General features: G+C 37.1%; 1 protein-coding gene across 10 annotated transcripts in view; it reads right to left on the bottom strand.

Annotated features, from left to right (window-relative positions):
- Window positions 1–24357, bottom strand: part of ATG10 (autophagy related 10) — a 445276-nt gene that overhangs the window by 70737 nt on the left and 350182 nt on the right. For all 10 annotated transcript variants that reach the window (XM_045497134.1, XM_045497135.1, XM_045497131.1 and 7 more), the window contains one exon: window positions 20737–20834. In XM_045497134.1, the coding sequence (XP_045353090.1) occupies window positions 20737–20834 (98 nt within the window). The remainder of the gene's footprint in view (window positions 1–20736; window positions 20835–24357) is intronic.

Here is a 24357-nt window from a genome sequence, read left to right as displayed (position 1 = left end):
AAAAATATTTTTTGATAAACTGGATTTCTTATTATTTAAAAACTTTTGCTCTTTGAGAAACACTATTAAAAGAATAAAAAGAGAAGTCACATACTGAGGAAAAGTGTCTGTACATCACATATCTGGTAAAGGACTTGTATCTAGAATATATAAAGAACTTTCAAAAACCAATAATGAGAATACAAAGCATCCACTTAAAAAACGGGCAAAGGTTTGAAAAGATATTTCACCAAAGAAAATACAGAAATGGCAAACAAGCACATCAAAAAGATATTCAAGGGGCACCTGGGTGGCTCAGCTGGTTAAGCATCTGACTCTGAATTTTGGCTCAGGTCATGATCTTATGGTTATCGAACCCCACATCAAGCTCCAGGCTCTGCACTGACAGCATGGAGCCTGCTTGGGATTCTCTCTCTCCTTTTCTCTCTGCTCTTTCCCCACTCATGTTCTCTTTCTCCCTCAAAATAAGCTTTAAATTTTTTTTTAAACTAAAAACAAAACAAAAAGATACTCAATACCATTAGTCATTAAGTACATGCAAAATAAAACCACACTGCGATATTATTCTACACTAACTGATATAGCTAAAATCAATTTTAAAACCGACAATGCCAAATGCAAGTGAAGATGTGGAACAAGTGGAACATTCAGATTGCTAGTGAAATGCAAAATCGATCTGATACTTCAGAAAACAGCCTACTGTTTTGTTTCTTTTTGTAAACACTCACCATATACACTAGTAATCCTACTCCTAAGTTTTATTCAAAAGAAATGAAAACTTATGTCAACAAACAAACCATGTTAATGAATGTTTATAGCAGGGTTATTCTTTTTAGAAAATTTATTATTGGAGTATAGTTGACATACAGTAGTGTTATTCTTAAATGATAAAAAGTAAAACAACCCACGATCCTTCAGCTGGTAAATTAATAAATAAAATGTTGTACTTTCATACAATGGAATACTATTCAGCAATAAAAAGTTAAAACGATCAATATATACATCAACGTGAACGAATGTCAAAGTTGTGCTAAGTGAAAGAAACCAGACTCAAAACCCTGTACAGTATTCCCCCTCCCTTATCTGTGGGGGATACACTCCAAGACCCCCAGGGGATGCCTGAAACTAACTACAGATAGTGTCAAACTGTATATGTCATATTTTTTCCTGTACATATATATCAATTATAAAGTTTAATTTATAAACTTGGCACAGTAAGAGATTAGCAACAATAGTTAGTAATAAAATGGAATAATTATAATAATATTAAAAAGTATGATTGTGATCTCTCTCAAAGCAGAATTTTGTACTGTACTTACCTTTTTTTTTTTTTTTTTTTTTTTTTTTAGTATAGTTGACACACAACATTACATTAGTTTCAGGTGCACAAAATAGTCATTTGCCAGGTTTATGCTGTATGCCATGCTAACCACAAGTATGCTATGCTACCATCTATCAACATACAAGCCTATTACAGTGTCATTGACTATATATCCTATGCTGTACCTTTTATTCTCGTGATCTATTCGTTCTGTAAGTGGAAACCTGTATCTCCCTCTTACCTTCACTCATTTTGCCCATCAGCTCTCTCCTTCTCCCTTCTGGAAACCAGCAATTTGTTCTTTCTATTTATATATCTGTCTGCTTTTTGTTTGTTTATTCAATTTTTTTTTTTTTTAGATTCCACATATGAGTGATATCATATGGTGCTGGGAAAACTGGACAGCTACATGTAAAAGAATGAAAGTGGACCACTTTCTAACTACCATACACAAAAACAAATCCAAAATGGATTAAAGACCTAAATGTTAGACCTGAACACAACCATAGCAACTTCTTTCTAGATAGGTCTCCTCAGGCAAGGGAAAAAAAAGCAAAAACTAACTATTGGGACTACCTCAAAATAAAAAGCTTTTGCACAGCAAAGGAAACTATTAGCAAAACAAAAAGGTGACCTATTGAATCAAAGATGTTTGCAAATGATGTATCCTATAAGGGGTTAATATCTAAAATATACAAATAACTTATACAACTTAATACCAACAAAATAAAAAATTTAAAAAAATTAAGAAAATAATAATATGATTAAAAGTGAGAAGAGGATCTGAATAGATTTTTTTTCCAAAGAAGACATACAGATGGTCAACAGACACATGAAAAGATGCTCAACACACTAATCATCAGGGAAATGCAAATTGAAACTACAATGAGATATCACCTCACACCTGTCAGAATGGCTAAAATCAAAAAGACAAGAAATAACAAGTGTTGGCAAAGATGTGGAGAAAAAGGAATCCTCGCACACTGGTGGTAGGAATGCAAATTAGTACAGCCATTATGAAAACATTAGGGAGGTTCCTCAGAAAATTAACAATAGAAATATCACACTTCTGATGATACAATGCTTATGTGTTGAGATGAACTGAGGTGAATGACATGGGCACTGTGATGTACTGTCAGGTTACTATGACGTTCTGAGGACCTGTCAGAAGGAAGATCATCTGCTTCCAGATAAAGTTGACCAGAGATAACTGAAACCTCAGAAAGCAAGACTATGGACAAAGAGGGGCTACTGTATATTGTATAAATCCATAAATGACATTCTGGGAAAGGCAAAACATAGGCACAGAGAACAAGGGTTGGGAGGGTAAAAGGGTTGACTACACAGAGAGGTGCCTGGAAGTCTGGGGCAGGAGAAGGAACTGTCAAGTATTCCGATTGCAGCAAGAGATACACATCTCCACGCATTTGTCAAAACTCACAAAACTGTACACCAAAAAAAGTCCATTTTACTATACATAAAATTTTAAAATAATTTCCCATTTGAAAAAAATAAGCCAGAGAAAGATGAATAATTAAAAAGGTAGAAAAAGAGAGGCGCCTGGGTGACTCAATCGGTAAGCGTCCGACTTCGGCTCCGGTCATGACCTCACAGTTTGTGAATTCGAGCCCCGCGTCTGGCTCTGTGCTGACAGCTCAGAGCCTGGAGCCTGCTTCCAATTCTGTGTCTCATTCTCTCTCTGCCCCTCCCCCACTTGTGCTCTGTCTCACTGTCTCTCAAAAATAAATAAAAATGTAAAAACAAATTTTTAAAAAGGTAGGAAAAGATTTATCAGACAAATACTGCCCAAAAGAAAGTTGGTGTACGTTGAAAAAAAAAAAAAAAAGAAAGTTGGTGTAGGGATATTAATGCCAGGCAAAATAATTTTTGGGTGACTTTTGCCTGAAGACATACAGCTTGTAAGGGGCAGATCCAGTCTTCAGTCCAACTCTTTCTTGCTATAAAGCCTATGCTTTTTCAGTTTATCTTAATGTCTCAGATTCTTGAGTTACTAAGACTCAGTTATTAAGACTTAGGAAGTTTATTCATTAAAAAGAAAGTTGGAGATAATCCTTCACAAGCACAAAAATTTCACCATCAAATAAATGCAGTTTTCATATTTTGAGAAGAATCAGTAAATATTTTTCCAGAAAAATATTTATTTAACTAATATTGGTGATACTGTTTTTGTTTGATGTGGAAAATTTTCACTTTGTTTTCTTTTAATGATAATAGAAACTATCTCTCCCACCCAAAATTTCAAAAATTTTACCAAGTTCTTTCTTAAAATTTTTTTTTCTGAAGTTGACTTTTTTTAAAGTTTACTTATATTATATTTATTTTGAGAGAGAGAGAGAGAGAGAGATTGAGAGAGAATGCCAAGCAGTCTCTGTACCATTAGTAGAGAGCCCAATGTAAGCTTAAACACCCAAACCGTGAAATCATGATCTGAGCTGAAATCAAGAGTCAGACGCATAGCTGACTGAGCCACCCAGGCGGCCCTCTGAAATTGACTTCTAAAAAATAAATCAATATTAGCATTTAGAAAAAAATCAATATTAGCATTGAAAAATCCCTGTGGCTGAGATAAATGATCAAACGAACCTGCCTGCTTTTAATTGAAACATATGCAAGAAAAACTAGGGGAAATTAGCTATGTAATATATCCATGTGAGAGCTGAACGGGCATATGTACCTGATAATGTTTGGGGCACATCATGCTCCTTACCAGAAACTAAGGTAAATTGCCATATTAAGTAAACACTTCCACTAACAAAATTAGGATGCTCAGTGTTTGGAACATTCAATATGAAAAGTCATGCAAAACAGCAATTAAATAAAGTTTCAAGCAAGTCCCCAAATCCCAGAAACCTATTCTAGTACTGTTCTCTTCTGGGATTTTTTTTTCAATTAAAATACAATAGCTGCCCATCCTTAGAATATTGCAAAGTGAGACCAATAACCTCTCAAACCACAGAATCAGGTTGTGGAATCTCTGCTTTTGAAAGCGAATTTAAAGTTGAGGTCAAAACTATGGAAAACATGTAGAAAATGTGCATCCTAATCCTAGCCTTCTATTTTGGTTATTAAATGCAAACCTGGTTTATTTTGATCACCTATAAGTGGTCTAATTATACTTAGAATGTCTCTGAATAAAATCTAGAATTGGGCAGGTGAATTAAATGAAAACCCCAAGGGAAATACACTGTATTATCAGCTGAATCCCCTTAATCAACCTTTCCTAGGCCCATTCTTTCCCTGTCTCCCAATTTCCCTCATGTTTTCACTCTAAAAAGTGAAGTCTTCTCTTTTCCATGGACAGGGCATGTAACATCACACATTTATCAGGACCTGGACAAAACACTCATAGATCAGGAAACAGACCTTATTTCCTGCTAAACACCACCCCTTTGTAAGAGTTCACAGGGCACTCACACTCAGCTGAGGTCAATCACCTGAGCCCCTGAATGTGAACTTGGTATGGGTGCAAAAATAATTTTATTTATAGAGATAGACAGATAGACATAAAATAAGGGGACTTTGGGGTGCCTGGGTGGCTCAGCTGGTTGAGCGTCCAACTGTTGATTTCAGCTCAGGTCATGATCCCAGGGTCGTGGGATCCAACCCCACATCTGGGTGTGGAGCCTGCTTAAGATTCTCTCTCTCCCTCCCTCCCTCTCTCTCTCCCTCTCCCCTCCCCCCCTCTGCCCCTCTACCCCCTCGTTCTCTTTTTCTTTTTAAAAAGATAAAAATAAATCCATAAATAAATAAAATAAAATAAAATAAAGGGCCCTTAAAATTTCCAAACTATCAAACCATCACCTGGAAAGTCATCAGTGATTTTAGACAAACCTCCCATCTCAGAATGACTGGTTGGTTATGCTATACTTCAGATTTCTTTAGTCTTCATCCAATCCTTGTTGAAAAGAGTTTGGGATGGTTAGGAAGATCCTGACACATTTGTTGTTTGTGGGCCAGAAGAAGAGAGAAATTTTCTTAAGTAGCATAGGGAGCCAAGACCAAAGCCAATGATGGCAAGAGAGAGCTAAGGTTTGTACACCAGGAAGATCACTCTCAAATACCAAAGTCGTGGGACCAGAGGGTGTCATCATTACAGTTACACAACAAAATACTTGAAAACAGGCAGGAATGAGACAAAAGTAAAAGCAGACTTTGCACAAGACAAGAAGAAAGGGCATCCTGGGTGATTTTCCTGAGCTATGTTGGTCTGCAGGTTGGTCATCTTATCTAAAGTACACGTGGGCTGAGTTAGCTGGAAGAAAAAAGGAGACACTACTGGCAGCTATAGAAACTGAAGAGCCTCCATTTCCAAAGTTAACTGGATACATTTTTTTCCCATTATTCTAAGGGAACTCCACACATACCCAAGGGGCCAAAAGTCTGTGCCTTGTGAAGTGGCAGGATGGACAATTAATTCAAACACTCTGATCATCTTCCTTCTGAGTCATATCATTAGATGCTAGAAGTCATTTGTTTGATAGAATGAACTCTGTAACATCCAAGGCTATGGAATCTAAGAACGATTTTTATTCAATCACTCCACAAAATGACTTCAGCAGATGCAAAGGTAGGCCTGGCCACACTGATTTCAGTTAAGACAAAAAGGCTTTTATTTTCTGAGCAACCTGCTAGAAACAATATAGGCTTACATATTCCTGACTTGACTCTCTCAAAAGATAGACCTGGCATGTCTCAAAACTACAATTCCCCTTGTCAAGGAACAGGGCAAGGTTAGTTGCCTAGCTTTAACTTGACAATTGTTTGAATTATATCTATGCAAAATATCCTCTAGCTCAGATGTTTTTGAAAATTTTAAAGCACCAGAACACTTTTTGGAAATAAAACCTTACAATGACCCAAAAAAACCCAGAAGGTGGCATACTTTGACTGAAGTCAGGTGGCAGTTTCCAAAGATCTATCTTGTTTACTTGGCCTCTTCCACATATGGCCTCTCTTCCCCCATGCATTCTCACAAATACTGTAATATACACAGAGAATAGCCCTGAGATAACCCCATTCACACAAGGGAATTTCCAGAAGCCAGTATGAAACACAAATTAGCTGACACAATAATTTCTGGAGATCAGAGTACACAAAATGATCATGATTTGATTAAAGCTTCATCAGTAGGAGAAAGATTTGTTTTGAGATTGTTCTATAAGGTTCACACCTGTAGGGACAGCTGTTTTGATCAATGGTCAAATTTGTGTCAGGTTATAGCTTAATTCTTCTAAATCGAAGTCCATGGGGAAACATCACCCACATATTCAAGAGACCAGCACTAATGATCATTTAGCCTTTCCTGGTGGCAACATTGATGTCAAACATGCCTGTGAAAAATTTAAATAAAATGTGGAAAAGTGCATTTTGTTGATCTTTTCTATGTAGGAGATGGACTTTGAAGGATCAAAAGTGATCATTTTACAGGACTCTTAAATATATTTTCTCTTTTATCGGCTGTTCGAAATTAATTTGATTGTGGGACAACCTGCAAATCAAGTTGGGGGGGGGGGAAGGCTTTAGGAACCTTTTAAATGGGTTATATAAGCACACTTCTGTGATCTAAGGTGTATACTGTTCTGACCGCCCTTTCATGGACTTCCCCACAGGCTGCATATTAACAAATCTAAATTTGAAAAACCTGCCTTACTGCCGTTTGAGGATTTGAGGGACAGGCCACTACATTCTTGGTTATTAACGACTAATTGAATAAGGCTGGGGATGAGCAAGTGGGTAGGGAGAAAGCCTGACAGAAAGGGTCATATTGATTAGAGGAAGCTACTTAGACATGTATTCAATTCACCTCCTTTTACCAGCAAGTGGTTTAAAAAATTGACGACAGTATCTATAGTATTCAATTTTAGATGTATTGTAGGGTATGCTAAGATATATCTATGTCTCAATAGGAAGCTGTAGGCTTAGCCACAGGTCCAATAACAACTACAGATTTTAGAATGAAGCTGCTGACGTCATGGCTCAGGGAGAAGAGCTGTGGAGATGAGTTCTCACAGGCCCAGATGGGCTACTTCTGCTCTCACAGCCTTGGGACACTGCTCCCATGATGTGTCAATCCCATCACATAAAATACAGCACACTGAAATAGCTGAAGTTCTCTCGTGAGGAAGGAGAACTCTTTGAATGCTGTTTTGAATGAGAACTACAAAACTCTTTATTTAGTTGACTAAGTAAATACAACTCCTAAGTACTCTAGGCAGCTCCTTTCTCAATAAACTATCAGTTTGTGCCTGTGAATACACTGCTGTAGGAAACTTGACAACAATTATCCTATTGACTATTGCAGTGCTATATTTTACACAAATCAGAAATTATGTCCACTACTTTTCTTTTTCACAGTATTAATGGATTAATGGTAATAAGAACTCACACCCTTAGTATCAACTATATGCCAAACATTATGCTAAACAGATCACATGCATGAATTCACATAATTCTCACAACAACCCAACAAGGTAGTCCTTATAATGGTCCCCATATACAAATAATCTCCCATTCTGAAAATGAGGAAGGGGAAAAGTCTAACAATTTGTTCTTGGTCACAATGTTAATAAGTAGAACTTAAATAAGAATCCAAGTATTTCTGACTTCAGAGCCAAACTTCCAACCTGTTGAAAAAAACTATCCTCGGGTCCAGCTATACATTACTATAGCAATCAAGGTTCAGTTGCAACAAACATCTGACTAGCTGAAACCCTCATTGGGAGGGTTGAAAAAACAAATTCTAAATGACTTTCCAAGAATAATTTCCAAATCCATACTGGAGAATTGGACACCATGCTTCTTTTCAGATCAGGAATCCGTCATTCTAGAATCACACCTCCACTCCCATGATCAGAAACTTGCCTCTACTGTGGCCATTGCCAGGGCCACACCACACCTGTTGCAATTCACACCAGCAAAATGATTGGCCATCCTCTCCCTCTTGACACACCCAAAGTTAGTGACCAATGCTGGAGCCATACAGAAAACCTCTGCAACCTGCAGTGTTTCCAACAAAGTGCAGCCTCCAACACCTCTACCTTCCAAATCCTGCACAAATGCATCTAATATGATGAACCTAAATCAAATTCAGACACGTCTCCAAAAGGAGATGGAGAATCATGTTTCAGCTTTCCAATGTCTGCAGTACAGGAAGGGGAGAAGAGAAGCAGGATAGGGTGAATGTTGAGTTCTAATCCACAATGGCCACTACAAGTTCCAAGGATTTGGATGTCTTGTGGAGGGGTTTGCTGATTAGGGTTGCAAAATACTATATGTCTAGGAAAAGCCTCCAGAGTTTTCATCAGATTCTCACAGAGGCCCATGACCCAGAAAGGGTTCAGATCTACTTTAACATATCTTCAATATGATAACATCTTGAGAACAAGATTAGCATTGTGGGAGAAACAAAATAGTGATTAACACATGAGCTTTCTAGGTCATTAGCTCAAATTCTGATTCTGTCATTCAGTGATGTTTGACCTTTAGCAGGTTATCTTACGACTTTGTGCCTCACTTTTTCCTTCTCTAAAGTTTGGAGAATAGATTCAGCCTGTTAGGAGAGTTCAGAAGATTAAGTGAAATAATATGTGTATTCAGAAGAATGCCTGGTACTTGAGAAACTCTCCATAAATGTTAGCTATTATTACTAGAATAATCTTTAGGCAAGATAAATTCTAATCTTAAAAGGTTGTATAATAGAGTTCCATTCATGCCCCACACATAAATTTATTTCCACTTTCATATGGCTTTTAGAAGAATTGAATACTTGATTTCCTGTGGCAGGAAACAGAGAGACAAGCACCCGTCTATGTGGTGATGACCTTGTTCTATTTAAAGAATACATTAATCTAGCAGCTAATTATTGCCAGGAGGAACAGTTTAAGCACAACTGTGCCAAAATCAAATTTTTCAGTTTGGAAGATGTTCTTTCGAACCTAAATGGATACTACTTTCAAAGTATTCAAAATGCTAACTTTTAATTGTTTGCAGGGCAGTGTATTGATAGTTACATCACTTGGCAGGCCCCTTCAGATATAGTTTTACTCAATTACATACAATCTTGTTAAATGGGTAGAGGGTAACTGATAATTCTTGCTGGCAAAAATCTTGCTAAGATCCTACCTTCCATACTTAAAGGAGCAAGACTTACAAGTTTCCATGAATTCTGTTCAATCATTTGTGCAAATCTAATAAGACTTACATAAAAATAGAAGCCTCAGCCTTGCTGGCAGGTACTCCTGTGAGCTGCCTCTGGACAGCAGAAACAGTGCTCAGTGTCGGCAAGAATGGAAGTCAGACCCTTTAGTTACGACCTTATGTCAACTTACCTAGTGTCTAAAATGTATGTGCCAGTGAATTGCAAGAAAAATTCACATTTCAGCTATTCATCAGTAACTCAGGGTTCAAGTACAAGACTCCTGTCAGAAGCCTGGTTGACATCAGATTGTACCACTTTAAGAAGAACAATTGTGACCAGTGTCAGTGAGTACTTAGGACAATTAGTTCTCTAATATACTACGGGTAGTAAGAATTAGTACACATGGGAATATTTAACAAAATCTTTAAATGTGAATACTTACTGACTCACCAATTTGACTTCTAAGGATTTATTCCAAAGAAATAGTCTGACAACCACACAGATTATAAATACAAGGATGTTCACTTAGGAATTGTTTATAAGACAAACAATTGGAAAATAACTCAGTTCAAAATATAAAATAGGTTAAAATGATTATGGCATTGGCCTTAGAATGGAATTCTACATAGTTATTAAAAGGAAAATTTAGGGGTACCTGGGTTGCTCAGTTGGCTATGAGTCTGACTCTTGATATTGGCTCCGATCATGATCTCACAGTTTGTGAGATTGAGCCCCATTTCGGGCTCTGTGCTGACAGGGCAGAGCCTGCTTGGGGTTCTCTCTCTCTATCTTCCCCTCCCCTGCTCACACATGTATGCTCTCTCTATCTCAAAATAAACAAAATCAACTTAAAAAAAGGGAAAACTTAGATGTATTTAAGTATTGACATAAAAAGATGTCTGTGATGTAAATTTCAAACACCAGGTGCATAGTATAATCTCATTTGTATTTGTGTATATTTATATATAATATATACATATATGTGAATATATGTATTACATATGTATATATTTAAAATTTTTTTAATGATTATTTATTTTTGAGAGAGAGAGAAACAGAGCGCAAGCAGCAGAGGGGCAGAGAGAGATGGAGACACAGAATCCGAAGTAGGCTCCAGGCTCTGAGCTGTCAGCACAGAGCCTGACGCAGGGCTCGAAGTCAAGAACTGCGAGATCATGACCTGAGGTGAAGTCAGTCACTTAACCAACTGAGCACCCAGGTGCCCCCATATATATATATTAGAAAGCTATGCACTGAAAGGTTAACAATGGTACCAGTGAATGTTTGAGATTATGAGTAATTTTTCATTTCTTCTTGCTATTTTGTATTTTGTTAAATATTATCAGTATGTATCGCTTTTGTTAATCAGACAAAAACAGCAATTATTAAAAATGCAAGCCCAGGTGATAGCACTTTTATCTGAGGACAATCCAAAATACAAACCATGATTCACAAATTCAGAATCATACAGAATCTCTAAGATCTTTCTTTGCATCTTGTATCAATGTAGGAATAGGCAAACACAAATGCCTTTAGAAAACAGGTAGGCAAAGTAAATAAGCGTTGACAAGGTATGAAGCAATAGGGAGGGGAAGTGACCATGGTTAACTACAGAGCACATATCCAGTCCAAAGGCATTCAAATTCAAAGAAATTTCAAAGCACTCAAAAAAACATCTGCAGGCTGACTCTGAACAGTAAGCTGCTAATAAGGGCCTTGCCATATATATCCAAATGTGCAATATATATTACTGTAACTCTCAGAATACCTCAACTGGACTTCATTCTCTCCCCATCTCCTGAAGTTGGTTTATGTGGTATCTATAAAGGAGACTAGTTTTTCATATTTGTAAAATTATCTTACTAAAATTTAACACAAGAGAATTTTGTTTCTCCTGATAAACTTGTCTGCATCCTTCCATAACAGAATAAAAGCAACGGATTTAATTGGCTTTCCCTTTTTGTTACTTGTTGTTCTAGAAAACTCAGAAATGACCCTTAGCTTAGACGTTTCTGTTCCAAGCATCTTTCCACCTCCATCACTGAGTTCTTATTCACTTGCTTTGATGGCTATAGTATATGCATTATTATATTAGACTATATGTGTATATACCACTTGAAATAGTTCTGAAATTCAGATTGGATAGAAGGAAGTAGAAATGAATTAATATACTGAAAAGATAATATTGGCATACAATATAATAATTGTAATGATTTGTACACCTGCTTTATATACTTTGGTATTATCCCTATTTATTGGCCAAATTTTAAACTATAAAATATACACTGCAAATAAAATATGGAGAATATAACAGCTCACATGGAAAAGAATCAGGAAAACAACAGGTGAAAAAAGAATCTGTAAAGGGTAGGAAGTGGAATAAAAAATGTGCAATTATTACATGGTAGAATATGTGTGTGCAGGCACCATGGTGTCAAAAATAAAATAAAACATGGGGTGCCTGAGTGGCTCAGTTGGTTGAGTGTCCAACTTCGGCTCAAGTCATGATCTCACGGTTTGTGAGTTCAAGCCTCACGTCGGGCTCTCTGCTGACAGCTCAGAGCCTGGAGCCTGCTTCGGATTCTCTCTCCTTCTCTCTCTGCCCCTCCCCACTTGTGCTCTGTCTCTCAAAAATAAATAAATGTAAAAAAAATTTTTGTTTTTAAAGATGAAACAAATAGCATCTTTCTTAGGAAGCTTATAACCTTACAGGGGACTCAAAACCTACCTGTGAATATGTGTGTCTGCACAGTCCACTTTCCATCCCCCCTCCAGGTCTTGTGCCTGCCTTTCTGCTCCCCCAGCCTTCTCTACCTACCTCTAGCTGCTTCTTCCTGCCTACCCACCATTAACCTCTTTCTCAAAAACTGGAAATGAGAATACAAATGTTCCTCAAACATAAAGTTTTAGAACTAAGATGTTTATTAAAAATTAAAAATTGATGGTAATTATCAAAATGAAATGTGCTAAGATTAGTATTAAAATTAATTATAAATATTTTAAATCGCATTTTGTTTTTACATTTATGAGCTGCTCCTTTTTTAGAAAGAGAAATTTCAAGGATCAGTGAAATGCTGGCAAATTCCTTAAACGAAGTCTTATAAAAAGTCAAGGCATGTGCTGAGTCAAAAGTGCAACTGTGATGGTAAAAAGCCAAGCAATATTCTGCTTAATCAGATATACATATGACAAAGTACGTTAACCAGTCTCTTGTTTTCATTGCCTAGTGAAATAAATTTCAATTTAAAGAAATAAAACACAAATATACCAATATAAGCTGGTTATTTATAAAAAAAAAAAAAAGCTTTCCTTGCTTATTTATGTGAACTCTCATTTAAATGGAATAAAACAAAACATCTTAGAAATGAATTTAGTAAGACAAGGGTCTTACATAATAAATCACACCTCCCCCAATTCTACTTAGACTATTCTGAACACTTAATTAGTGGTTAATGGCCAGAAAACTTTAAAAAGTAAAAGTTGGATGAGAAAATAATATTATACCATTGCCTAAATAGCATCTAGGATAAAGTTAAGGCTTTCTAAAAACATTTCAGGGTGTAAAATCAAAGAAAATTGTGAGAGAAATTAATTATTTAGTAAAAGATAAAGAGAACAAGGTTTCATATACTTCTTAATCTAAGGAACAAGCAAAACTTATGAAAATGTGTTTTTTACCCCACAAGAAGAAAAGCACAGTGGAGTGTAAGTGACAATGGATATTTCTGAATTGATTAAAAAAATGAATATGGAAAGTGAAGTACAGCATCAGCATTCAATAAATATTAAAAGTCACAATGCATGTGCAGACTGACAATCTAGAAATAATTACTAATAGAGACAGAGAAAAATAGCACTGTCATCATTATCTTAAGATACCAAAGAAAATGAGATACAGTGATGAAAGCATATTCTACTCTCGTAAGATACTACAGTGTGGTAGAATCATTGAGTACTGTGAAAACACTGGAAAGTTTCTACAAAAAGTCTGCAAGCTAGATGCATTTACTACGGCACTATAAAACCTACCCGCTAAAGTTACTTATGAATGTCCAGAATGAATACCTAGAAACCCAGAATCAACAAATTAGCAGCAAATTACAGAGAAAACAATCACATGGTGTCTGCAGTGCCATTTAAATAAAACTGCACCGTGAAAGAGTCTGCAATGGTGCTGGCAGTGATTTTGAAGCAGCAGCAACAATCCATAAAAGGCTTCTTAATTTTCTTGTCATTTAAGAATTAAGCCACTTCCAGTGCACACAGATCCTACCAGGTGCACTAAATTGATGTCATTATGAGCCATCAGGAAATACCCACAGAGACCTGTACCAACATCGAGAAGTTTTGTTAAACAGCTGTGTGTTTTAATTGATTTGTATTATTTAAAATAGGAACAGTTAAAAGTCAGTTATCGGATGTTGTGTAAAAGAGATGCCTAAAGACTCCAGGGAGACTGAGTTCAGAAGAAAGCCAATCACTGGAACTTCACTTGAGCACTTAAGATTATTACTAGAGGAAGCACAATTAAATCATCAGTTTATCAGCCATCATTATAAATCACGAGGCAACACATCAAGCTTCATTATTTAAGACTCCTTAACCAGTGACTTCCTGCATCACCGAGAGTCAAAAGCAATCTCTTCACCAAAAGGTGTCTAAGGAGTTTTGTTTTTTGTTGTGTGTTTTTTTTTTTTTTTTTACCCTGAGAGATTATCATGGAAATACGATGAAAACTCACTGAAATTAATTACCATATTTTTGCATGTTTTAGACATGATGAAGTCTTCAAAATGAAATTAATGGTATTTGGGATATGTAAAATGTGCATTGCACAGGTTCCTCTTAACTCTATTTCCTGCCAATATTTAATCCAGTTCTCATATACTTATAAGGGATCACACAAGGAAACATAACGAGTTTCTTTCCAACTTTATCTACCCAATCCCATTAATTTATTTGTACTCAGCCTTCCCCAGACATGTGGGATCAAAAAACAAAGTACCTCAAAAGTTTTGGTTTCCAAACTTAAAGTACACAGTTCAGATGTTAGAAAATATGTGCAAGGAGATATGGCACAGGATGAGTTTTGTATGCAACCCTCTTTCTTAGTCTTCCCAACAACTCTTGGTAGATGCTGTCATTATATTTAATGGAAAAATAAGACACAGAGAGTTTCTGTAATTTGCCCAAATTCATACAGCTAGTAAGCGGTGGTATTCACCCTGTCTGGCTCCAGCACCTTGATAAAGGCTCTGAAAGAAAGCAAGCCTCCTTTGCAGATGGGGGGGGGTAAGTCTGGGCATGAACTGCATGACATGAATGGGCAACCAGCAACAACTTTTCAAACCAAAAAGCTACTTGGGTTATATCAAAATAACTTAGGGGCCAACTTAAAGAGACTTTCAGTGACCAAACATGAGGCAAATCAAGCAACCATAAAGATAATTACTATAATGAATTGAAATGCATAAAACATTTACATCCACAAGTCCACAAAGATACATAAGAAAAATTTCTTGGTCACCTTAGGATGCTAGAGAACCAGCTCATTATCTTAAATGCTAGAACATTTACCCTGCATTTTCTATACGAAACATACCTCAAGTAACTAAGCTGGTGAAGGAAACTGCTGTTATAAAGCAGTCCAGCTCATAAATAATGGATGATAGAATTAGAACATCACTATTTTGCAACCCCTAATGAGTTAATGGATCTAGGCAATAATCATGAATGGCTTCTAACAACACAAAAAAGAAAGATAACCAAACATTATGTGCCTCTTGATAGAAGTATCCAGAATCATCTATGAAGTATTCATGCCCCCCAAAACAAACCTGAATCTGATCAAGCCTCCAGGTCTAACTACAAGTTTAAGGAAAACGCAGGAAGGAACACACCAAACAACATCACAGAGATACAATCAGAAACAAAACAAAACAAAACAATAACAACAAAACAACAGACTACAAATACTACAGGACCAAAAACCTTGTTTCTCCAACAAAAATTTGTGAGGAAAAAAAGAGAGAGAGGGGAATGAGAATCTTAGTTTCAAAAGTCTTAAGGGTTGTTAACCATTTTAATGTATAAGCCTTATTTGAATCCTGATTCAAAGAAACTATAAAAAAAACAATTATGAGGGGCGCCTGGGTGGCGCAGTCGGTTAAGCGTCCAACTTCAGTCAGGTCACGATCTCGCGGTCCGTGAGTTGGAGCCCCGCGTCGGGCTCTGGGCTGATGGCTCAGAGCCTGGAGCCTGTTTCTGATTCTGTGTCTCCCTCTCTCTCTGCCCCTCCCCTGTTCATGCTCTGTCTCTCTCTGTCCCAAAAATAAATAAACGTTGAAAAAAAATTAAAAAAAAAAACAATTATGAAAATTTAAGCATCAATTGCTTACTTAATATTAAGAAATTATTAATTTATTTGTGATAATAGGAATGTGGTTATGTTATTTTTAAGAGTTCTTATCTTTTTTTAAACTTTTTATTTTGAGATAACTGTAGAATCACATGTAGTCATAAGAAATGATACAAAAAGATCATTCATGGGGCACCTGGGTGGCTCAGTTGGTTAAGTGTCTGACTTCAGCTGAGGTCATGATCTCACAGTTCATGAGTTCAAGCCCCACGTTGGGCTCTGCACTGACAGTTCAGAGTCTGGAGCCTGCTTCAGATTCTGTCTTCCTCTCTCTCTGCACCTCCCTAACTTGTTCTCCCTCTCTCTCTCAAAAATAAATAAACATTAAAAAAAAAAAAGATCATTCATACCCTTCACCCAGTTCCCCAGTGGTAACATCTTACAAAACTATAGTACAATATCACAACCAAGATACTAACATTGATGCACTCAGTTACAAGATATTTCCATTGATACAAGGCTCCCTCGTGTTGCCTTTTATAGCCATACCCTCTTCCTTCCCAGGAACACCTTCTTCTCTAACACCCAACAACCACAGATTCATTCTCTAATCTATAATTTTGTCACTTAAAAAATGTTAGATTAAATGGAATCATATACTATGCAACCTTTTGAGGTTGGCTTTTTGTACTGAGAATAATTCTCTGGACACTCATCCAGGTTGGTCAGCATATCAGTAGTTGGTTCCTTTGTATTACCTAGTAGTATTCCCTAGTAAGGATGTACCACTTTGTTTAATCTCCATGCTCTGAAGGACATCAGAGTTGTTTCCATTTGGGCTATTATGGATATAGCTTCTATAAACACTGGTGCAAAGCCCTTATATTTTACAGATACATACTTAAATTTTTATGGATGAGATATCATATCTAGGATTTGCTTTAAAAAATTCCAGATTGGGTAAGACACTAAAATAAATAAGATTGACCATTAGTTTTTAAATGTATTATACTATTACCTCTACTTTTGCATATGTTTATAATTTTCCATAATATAAAGTTGACAAACAAGAAACTAGTACAAAACAATTATTTATCTGACCACTTACACACACGTACATAAACACACACATCTTCAAGTAAAATTGAAGGTATACTTTCTTATATTATGACTTTTAGTCTGTGCCAAGATCACAGGAGTTCTTTACCTAAAACAGCCCACACCTATGAGTGATCATTATTGTAACATTCATTGTACCAATTTGGGCAGATCCAACCTAGGCATCTGTTAACTTACTTTCAGAAGTTCTTTATTAGGCTACAGGGTTGAGATAATAGGTAATTCGTAATATTGGACAAAACCAGGTAAGTAATCACCATAATCAAATGTATGAGATTCATTAGTGGCTTGTCGTCAAAAGAGAGCATTCATGTCTGACATGAACAGGTCCTTATCATCAAGACAAATGCTGAGAGAACAGAAGTGTGATTACTAAAGATGAAGAGCAACAAACTATATGAGCACAATCAAGCCTTAAAATGAAGTGAAATGCATTTTATATTATGTGAGGGCTGCTTTTGTCTTTAAGCCACTCTGGAGGACAGGATATTATTATCACGTTCAGTCTGCAAGCTAATGGCTCTTTAGTATAATTCTGCAAAACGCTATCTACTGTTCAGTGTCGCCAATCTTCTATCAGCTCATTCTCCCCTAGTGCTGCATCACACCATCCCCATTACCCCACTGAGGACACCCTAATTTTTCTCCAGATGGGCTTTACAAAAATGAAGACCCACTCTCTCAAAGATCTCAAGCAAAAAAGAGCATGCAAATACCAACTCATTAACGAATCTAGGATTAAAAGCCAAGACCTCCAAAGGAGATATTCATGATGACTTTCACATGTCAGGAATGCAAAGGCAACAAAAGAGTTTCCCTGGCAAGGTCTTTAAACACTGGACATGCACCGTGACAAGCAATTCTAAAGCTTAAACAAAGTTTGTTGTCAAAAGTGGGATACCTGTCCACAGATCAATCCCCATAAGACAAGCTCCAAAGGAGCAACTAAATATTACAGTTGTGCCGTACTTTGGTGATACCAACCATCCCTCCCATTAAGTGAGCCCCACGCTTGGGTGTTAACAATCAGCGCTTATTGTGATTTCATCATTACTACTATACTATGACAGGTAGGAAAAAGATGGTCTGTTAATAAGCTGTCTATCTGCCACTTAAGTATCCACAAATGAAAAGATATTAGTCAATTTCTTTAAAAACAATCCATGTACAGATTGGTTCATTTGGCTGGTTTAGCAACTTAGGATTCTACCAATAGAAAGAAATCTGTTGGTAACGTGGTATTAGGAAACTAAGAAAATACAGTTGAGTACAAAGTCTTGTTCATAGGTCACAAGTCAGAACAGAGACACATAGAATTAAAACCCAGAATGACACAGATCACCAGGAATTGTGCTATGGTCTTGCACTGAGATTAATAACAGGGCTGCTAGTGGCAGAAAAAGGAAAAGGATAAGAATTGGGCTCAGGAACAAAACGCAAAATGGAAATTAAAAGGAACAGACAAAAAAGGCACTAAAGTGAAATACATGTGCGTTTCGGGATCTTTGTTATCTATCTTTTGCCTCTACTTTTTGCCATCTTCCTGGACTCTTGTAACCAAACATTTTCTGGGTCCTGTGGATTCTGACACTACAGTATACATTTGGAGACAGTCTGTGGTCACTAGCAGAACAATGGAATTGAAACTCGTAGCACTCAATACTTAAAGGTTAATCTAAAACGCTTTGCATAGGGGCATTTTGTGGCTCAGTCAGTTAAGTGTCTGACTCTTGGTTTTGGCTCAGGTCATGATCTCATGGTTCGTGAGATCAAGCCCCACGTCTGGCTCCAGGCTGGCAGTGTGGAGCCTGCTTAGGGGATTCTCTCTCTCTCTCTCTCTCTCTCTCTCTCTCTCTCTCTCTCTCTGTCTCTCTCTCTCCCTCCCTCTCTCTGCCTCTCCCCCACTTGTCCACACACTCTCTCTCCCTCAAAATAACCTTTAAAAAACAAAAAAAATCAGGGCGCCTGGGTGGTTCAGTTGGTTAAGCATTCTGACTTCAGCTCAGGACATGATCTCACAGTTCGTGGGTTCGAGCCTGGCATCAGGTTCTGTGTTGACAGCTCAGAGCCTGGAGCCTGCTTTGGATTCTGTATCCCCCTCTTTCTCTGCCCCTCCCCTGCTCATGCTCTGTCTGTCTCTATCTCTCAACAATAAATAAATGGTAAAAGAAAAAAAAATTAAGTAAATAAATAAAATGCTTTCCATAAAATAAAACACTCTTGCCAAAAATCTTTATGATTGGATTTGCTTATATAACTCTTTATCCTTCTTCATAGCAACCACCCATGCCTGGTCTACACTACTGGAATTTCCGAGGGGGTCACTTTTGTGAGCTGAAGTGGTTTCAAGAAAGAAACATGAGAGAACAAAAAGGAAATATAAAGATAGAACAGAGGCAATAGGGAAGTCTTTAAGTCTGGAAAGAATTCTAAGAACAAAGTGCACAGAATAGCTTCTGGAAAATGGAAAGCCTTGTTCAGAAGGAGCTGAGGCTATATAGAGTGGAGTAGGAGTAGAAGATCAGCTCAAAAGGGCAGGTTGGAGCCAGGGGATGGCAGCCATAGAGCCCCAGTCAGGCATTTAGACCACATGGCATAGGCTTTTGGAAGCTACTGCAGGTTTACACATAGGCAAGATAAGTGCACCATGGTTAGGAGGATGTGACTAATGGTAGGAGCAGGGAGTGAAGGAGCAGACCTGAGGTTCAAGGGCTTACTAATTGTTCCAGGTGAGGCCACAGGACTAGATCTATGTGTGAGTGCAATGATGGGAAGGGAAAGGAAAGGACTAATTTCAGGGGCTGTGTACTTAAACCTAGCTTTGTCCCTAATTAAAACCTACAAAATGGTCCTTTGGAGTCACTGTCAAAGAACTACTTATAAGATACTAAGGATTCTTATGCTGATTGGGAGGTAAACTGTCATTATTATGATCAAACACATAAGAGAGCATAAAAATTTTAATGGCTGATAAGGTCATTTTTAAAGGAGGCTTTGATTAAGCTTAACAGAAGCTGGGAAAAAAATAAGATTTTTGATATAAGTAAAAATTATTTTTAAGGAGACCATGATTGGTTGCAAGGTGATGAGTATTTTTAAATTTCTAAAATAATTAACTGCTGATTTTAGCAAGGCAGTAATAATGACTTATATGATTGACAGATCTATTTTTCTCTACTTTTACAAATCTACTTTTTATATCTACTTTTGCAGATGCATTTTCTCTACTTTTTTCAGATCACTTATTGCAAACCTATTATTAATCAAAAGTTAATTTTTTGGCAAACGTACCTATGAGTAAAACTCTGAAGCACTGTAGATGACACAAGCTAAATCATGTACTTCTTAGTGAATATGCCAACTTAGTTTCTATTCTCATTTCCTTCATACATTTTTATTGACCGCTCGCTATATGATAAGTACCATATCAGTGCTAGGTGTACCATAAAGAGAAAGAAAACAGGGTCTGCCCACATGGGAGCACACGGTATAATGACAAAGAAAGACGTTAATATGATTTTTAAAAACTATCCAAATATATAATTTAAAATTGTGATAAGCACTATAACGGAAAATTATAGGATGTTTTGAGAGTTTATAACAGGAAGGCTAAACCAACTCTGGATCTGAGAAGGTGTTTTAAAGGAAACTGTTTCTGAACTGAAATTTGTAAGGATATAGGGAAATGAAATAGGCAAAAAGAGTAGGGGAGAGAATACGAGAAGAAAATACGAGCAGAGGGAAAGAATGACATATAATAAAATAAAAATATTCTCTAACCTGTTGGGTAATAGTGTCCCATGGCTCCTGCAGCAGCCTTGTCTTATAGCACTCGTGGATTCCTTCCCATATGTCCTTCAGAGCTAAAGGTCTTCCATCTGCAAAAGTGCATGGTAAAGACTGTCAGTAATCCATTTGACACAATGGTGCTTGGTGTCTATCTAAAACTACTAGAAGAATATTATATTTTTTAAAAAAATCTTTGCTAGTACACATATTACTTATGTATCAAAAGAGTGCTATAGGAATTACTATTTTCTTCCTGAGGGAAATTTAAACAGTCAAGCTTCTCTCCTTTGTAAGCATCTAGCAGTTAAATTATCTGCTCATTCATTGCCTATAGGAATTCTGAAAAATAAATAAAATCCAAATGTATTTTAGAGATGACTAATAGATACAAGCATAGGAAAAAGACCAGGTAGACAGACTTCCATATTCACAAGGGTGCACTATGAATACCTCTGAAATCTTAATACTCCCTCTAGTTCTTAAATCAAAGACCATACACATGCTTCATTCACTCTCTCATTGACTAAATATCTGTAATGTTCAAATCACACTGCTGAGTACCATGGGGAATAGAGAAAAGGAAAGCACACAGTTTCTCCTAGTAAGAAGCGTACCATTTACTAGTGAAACTATGACAAGTATATCGAGAGTATATTGATAGTAAAACACTAGGTAGAAAGCGGTCACTGCCAAGATGAAAACTGCAATTCTCAGACAGTCCAGAGGAGGGAGCCATTAACACCCAGTGTTTGTGACAGGTGGAGAAGGAATAGTTAAGGCTGGAGGGACATGAGAAGGAATCAGTATGAAGAGATTAAGACAATGTCTAGTGAACAAGAGTTCTCTCTTCCTTTCTTTAAACAGCTTTGGCAATTCACCTATATTCGTAACAATCCAAATAATTTATTTTATGAAGGCCACTATGGCATAAGGTTAGTAGAGAAATAGGTGTCTAAATTGGCAAAATAAAGTAGTAAGAGAAAATTACCTAAAGACCTTGAAAGCACAAACTGCTGGCAGAAGGTGGTCTTACTACCAGAATTTAATGCTACTGTCCCACTCAGAGCTATCAAGTCCTCAGAACTTATGAGTGTGCTCCCTTCTTTAGGCAAGTGGAAAATAACACTTAAAGAAAGCTCATCAGTACGTCAAATCATTAGACCCGAAGAAGTATTTGGTCATCAGGTTACAATAAAACTCAGAGAAATAATCTACTCAAACCACACCCCCAAAAGCAAAAGGTATTTCATTCAGACTTATGGAGTTTAAGTAGAGATGGCGAAGTGTAAGAGAAGATCTGTGGACTTGGGAGTCCAGGCTGAGTTTGAATTCTGCTGTTGAATTCTGTTGTTGAATTCTGAGTTTGAATTCTGCTGTTTGAATTCAGCACTCTCTATGTGACTGCAAGCTATCTGGCTTTCAACCTTACCTGTAAATGAGGATAATTATCCTTTTCAAATTCTGTTCACGTGAACAGGTGTGCATCAGTGAACACACCTGGGACTGGGTCAGGCACACAGTCAGAGCTTAATACATAGTAGGTATCTCCTCCTAGCTCCCACTGAACGGCTCCAGTAACTTTCACACTACAAAGCTAAGGGATTCACTTAAGGGCCATTATTTCTTAGAATTTTCTCATGTTCCTACACCATGCACATTGTGTTTGATGATATAATACATTAATACCATAGGCAGGGCATTTCTCATGTTTGACCTGAAAAGTTGAACTTTTCCTCAACCTTTATTTTCAATAAATAGCAATAGAATATTTTGATACATTTTCAATAAGTATCTTCATCTTGGCATTTATCTGGCGGCAGGAGACCATTATCTTGTGATAAATAGTTTTATTCCATTGACATTTCCATGTCTGTAAAATGAACAAGATTTATTCATCCAATTAACATTTGAATGTCATGTTTAGCTACAAGTTAAAAACAAGCTGCCTTCAGTAACTGTGTTATATTGTTTTCTGAACACATTTACAGAGCAGGGCCAAACTTTGCCCTTAAGATAAGCACTACACATCTTCAAAATATATATGTGCACACGTGTGTGTGTGTGCGCGCACTGATGATCAAAGAGGGGAATAGGATCTTAAGTACTTCAATGTTAAAAAGTAAACCAAATAATAAAATTATAAACAGATGACGTGCTTTTAAAATAATTTTCAGATGTCAAAGTTAGAAGAAATCAAGTCGTAGGAGAATAAAATGTTAGAGCTGGTATAATTACTCAATTTATCAATAAGGCAACCAAGGTCTTGGGAACCATACATCAGCCAAAATTATGCAGCCAGTTCATGACTGCACTGGAGGTGGAATTGCCCTTCCTGCTGGAAGTGCCCTTCCTGCTGTTCCCTCAGCCTGTGAGGGGTGTCTCAGTGCCCTTCCTGCTGTTCCCTCAGCCTCTGAGGGCGGAGACCATGTTTATCCTTTCCCCACTATAGTCCCACAGTGCAGTTCCAAGCCCCATCACTCACACATTGCAAATGCTTTATAAATATTTACTGAATAAATGATAAATGAAAGGACACCCTACTTAATCTTATTTCCTCTAAGACAGAGAAAGGCTTTGCAGACCTAGAGAAGAATGCTGGGTTTAATGTCAATAACGATTTTAATTTTACTCCTTAAATTATTCCACCCAACAACCTAAGGATGGGGTAAGTGGTTCAGATATTACCACTGACAAAAACCCACATATTCTGCTGTAACCATTCATACAAAATGCAATAATCAGCAGCTAGCAGCAATGTGGAAAGACCCAGAACAAATGGTATAAAATATTTTCATCAGATTTGATGCTGGAATTGAGGGTATGTGACATAAATTTTCAGACAACACCAAATTTACAGGGAAAAAGCTAACATATTACAACAGAGGAATTAAAAAAATGATCTGCTCAACTTAGAATAACAGATAATTACAGAGTTAAAAATAATAAGTTCAAAGCATAAAAGGATGCATGATACTCCTACATGCATGTTTGTAACAGTGCTACCTACCTGCTAGAAAGAGAACAGTGTTTTTTAAGTGAATAGATGTGATTAAATCCTCTAACACATTTACAGACTGTTTAAAAACACATGTATTAAGACGCCTGGCTGGCTCAGACATTTGAGCATCCGACTCTTGATTTCAGCTCAGCTCGTGATCGTGAAGGTATGAGCTGTGACTGGGCACATGGTAAAGGCTTAGAGAAAAGAACCCACATCATATTTCATTAACTCATTATTGTCTTATGTGTATGTGGGAGGCTTGTGGGATCAAGCTCTGTGTCGGGCTGCACGCTGAGCATGCAGCCTGCTTGAGATACTCTCTGTGTGTGTCTCTCTCTCTTTCTCCCTCTCTCTCTCCATGACTCATGCCATCTCTCTCTAAAATAAAAAAAATATATTAATAATATGCTTTAAAAAAACATGAATTGGGTGCCTGGGTAGCTCAGTCAGTTGAGCATAGGACTTTGGCTCAGGTCATGATCTCATGGCTTGTGAGTTCAAGGCCCATGTCAGGCTCTGTGCTGACAGCTCAGAGCCTGGAGCCTGTTTCAGATTTTGTGTCTCCCTCTCTCTCTGCCACTCCCTTGATCACGCTCTGACTCTCTCTCTCT

The sequence above is a fragment of the Leopardus geoffroyi genome, chromosome A1 (assembly GCF_018350155.1).
Source record: "Leopardus geoffroyi isolate Oge1 chromosome A1, O.geoffroyi_Oge1_pat1.0, whole genome shotgun sequence".
In the NCBI taxonomy this organism is placed as follows: Eukaryota; Metazoa; Chordata; class Mammalia; order Carnivora; family Felidae; genus Leopardus; species Leopardus geoffroyi.
The sequence above is the reverse complement of the archived record's forward strand: the minus strand, read 5'-3'. Positions and strand labels throughout refer to the sequence as shown.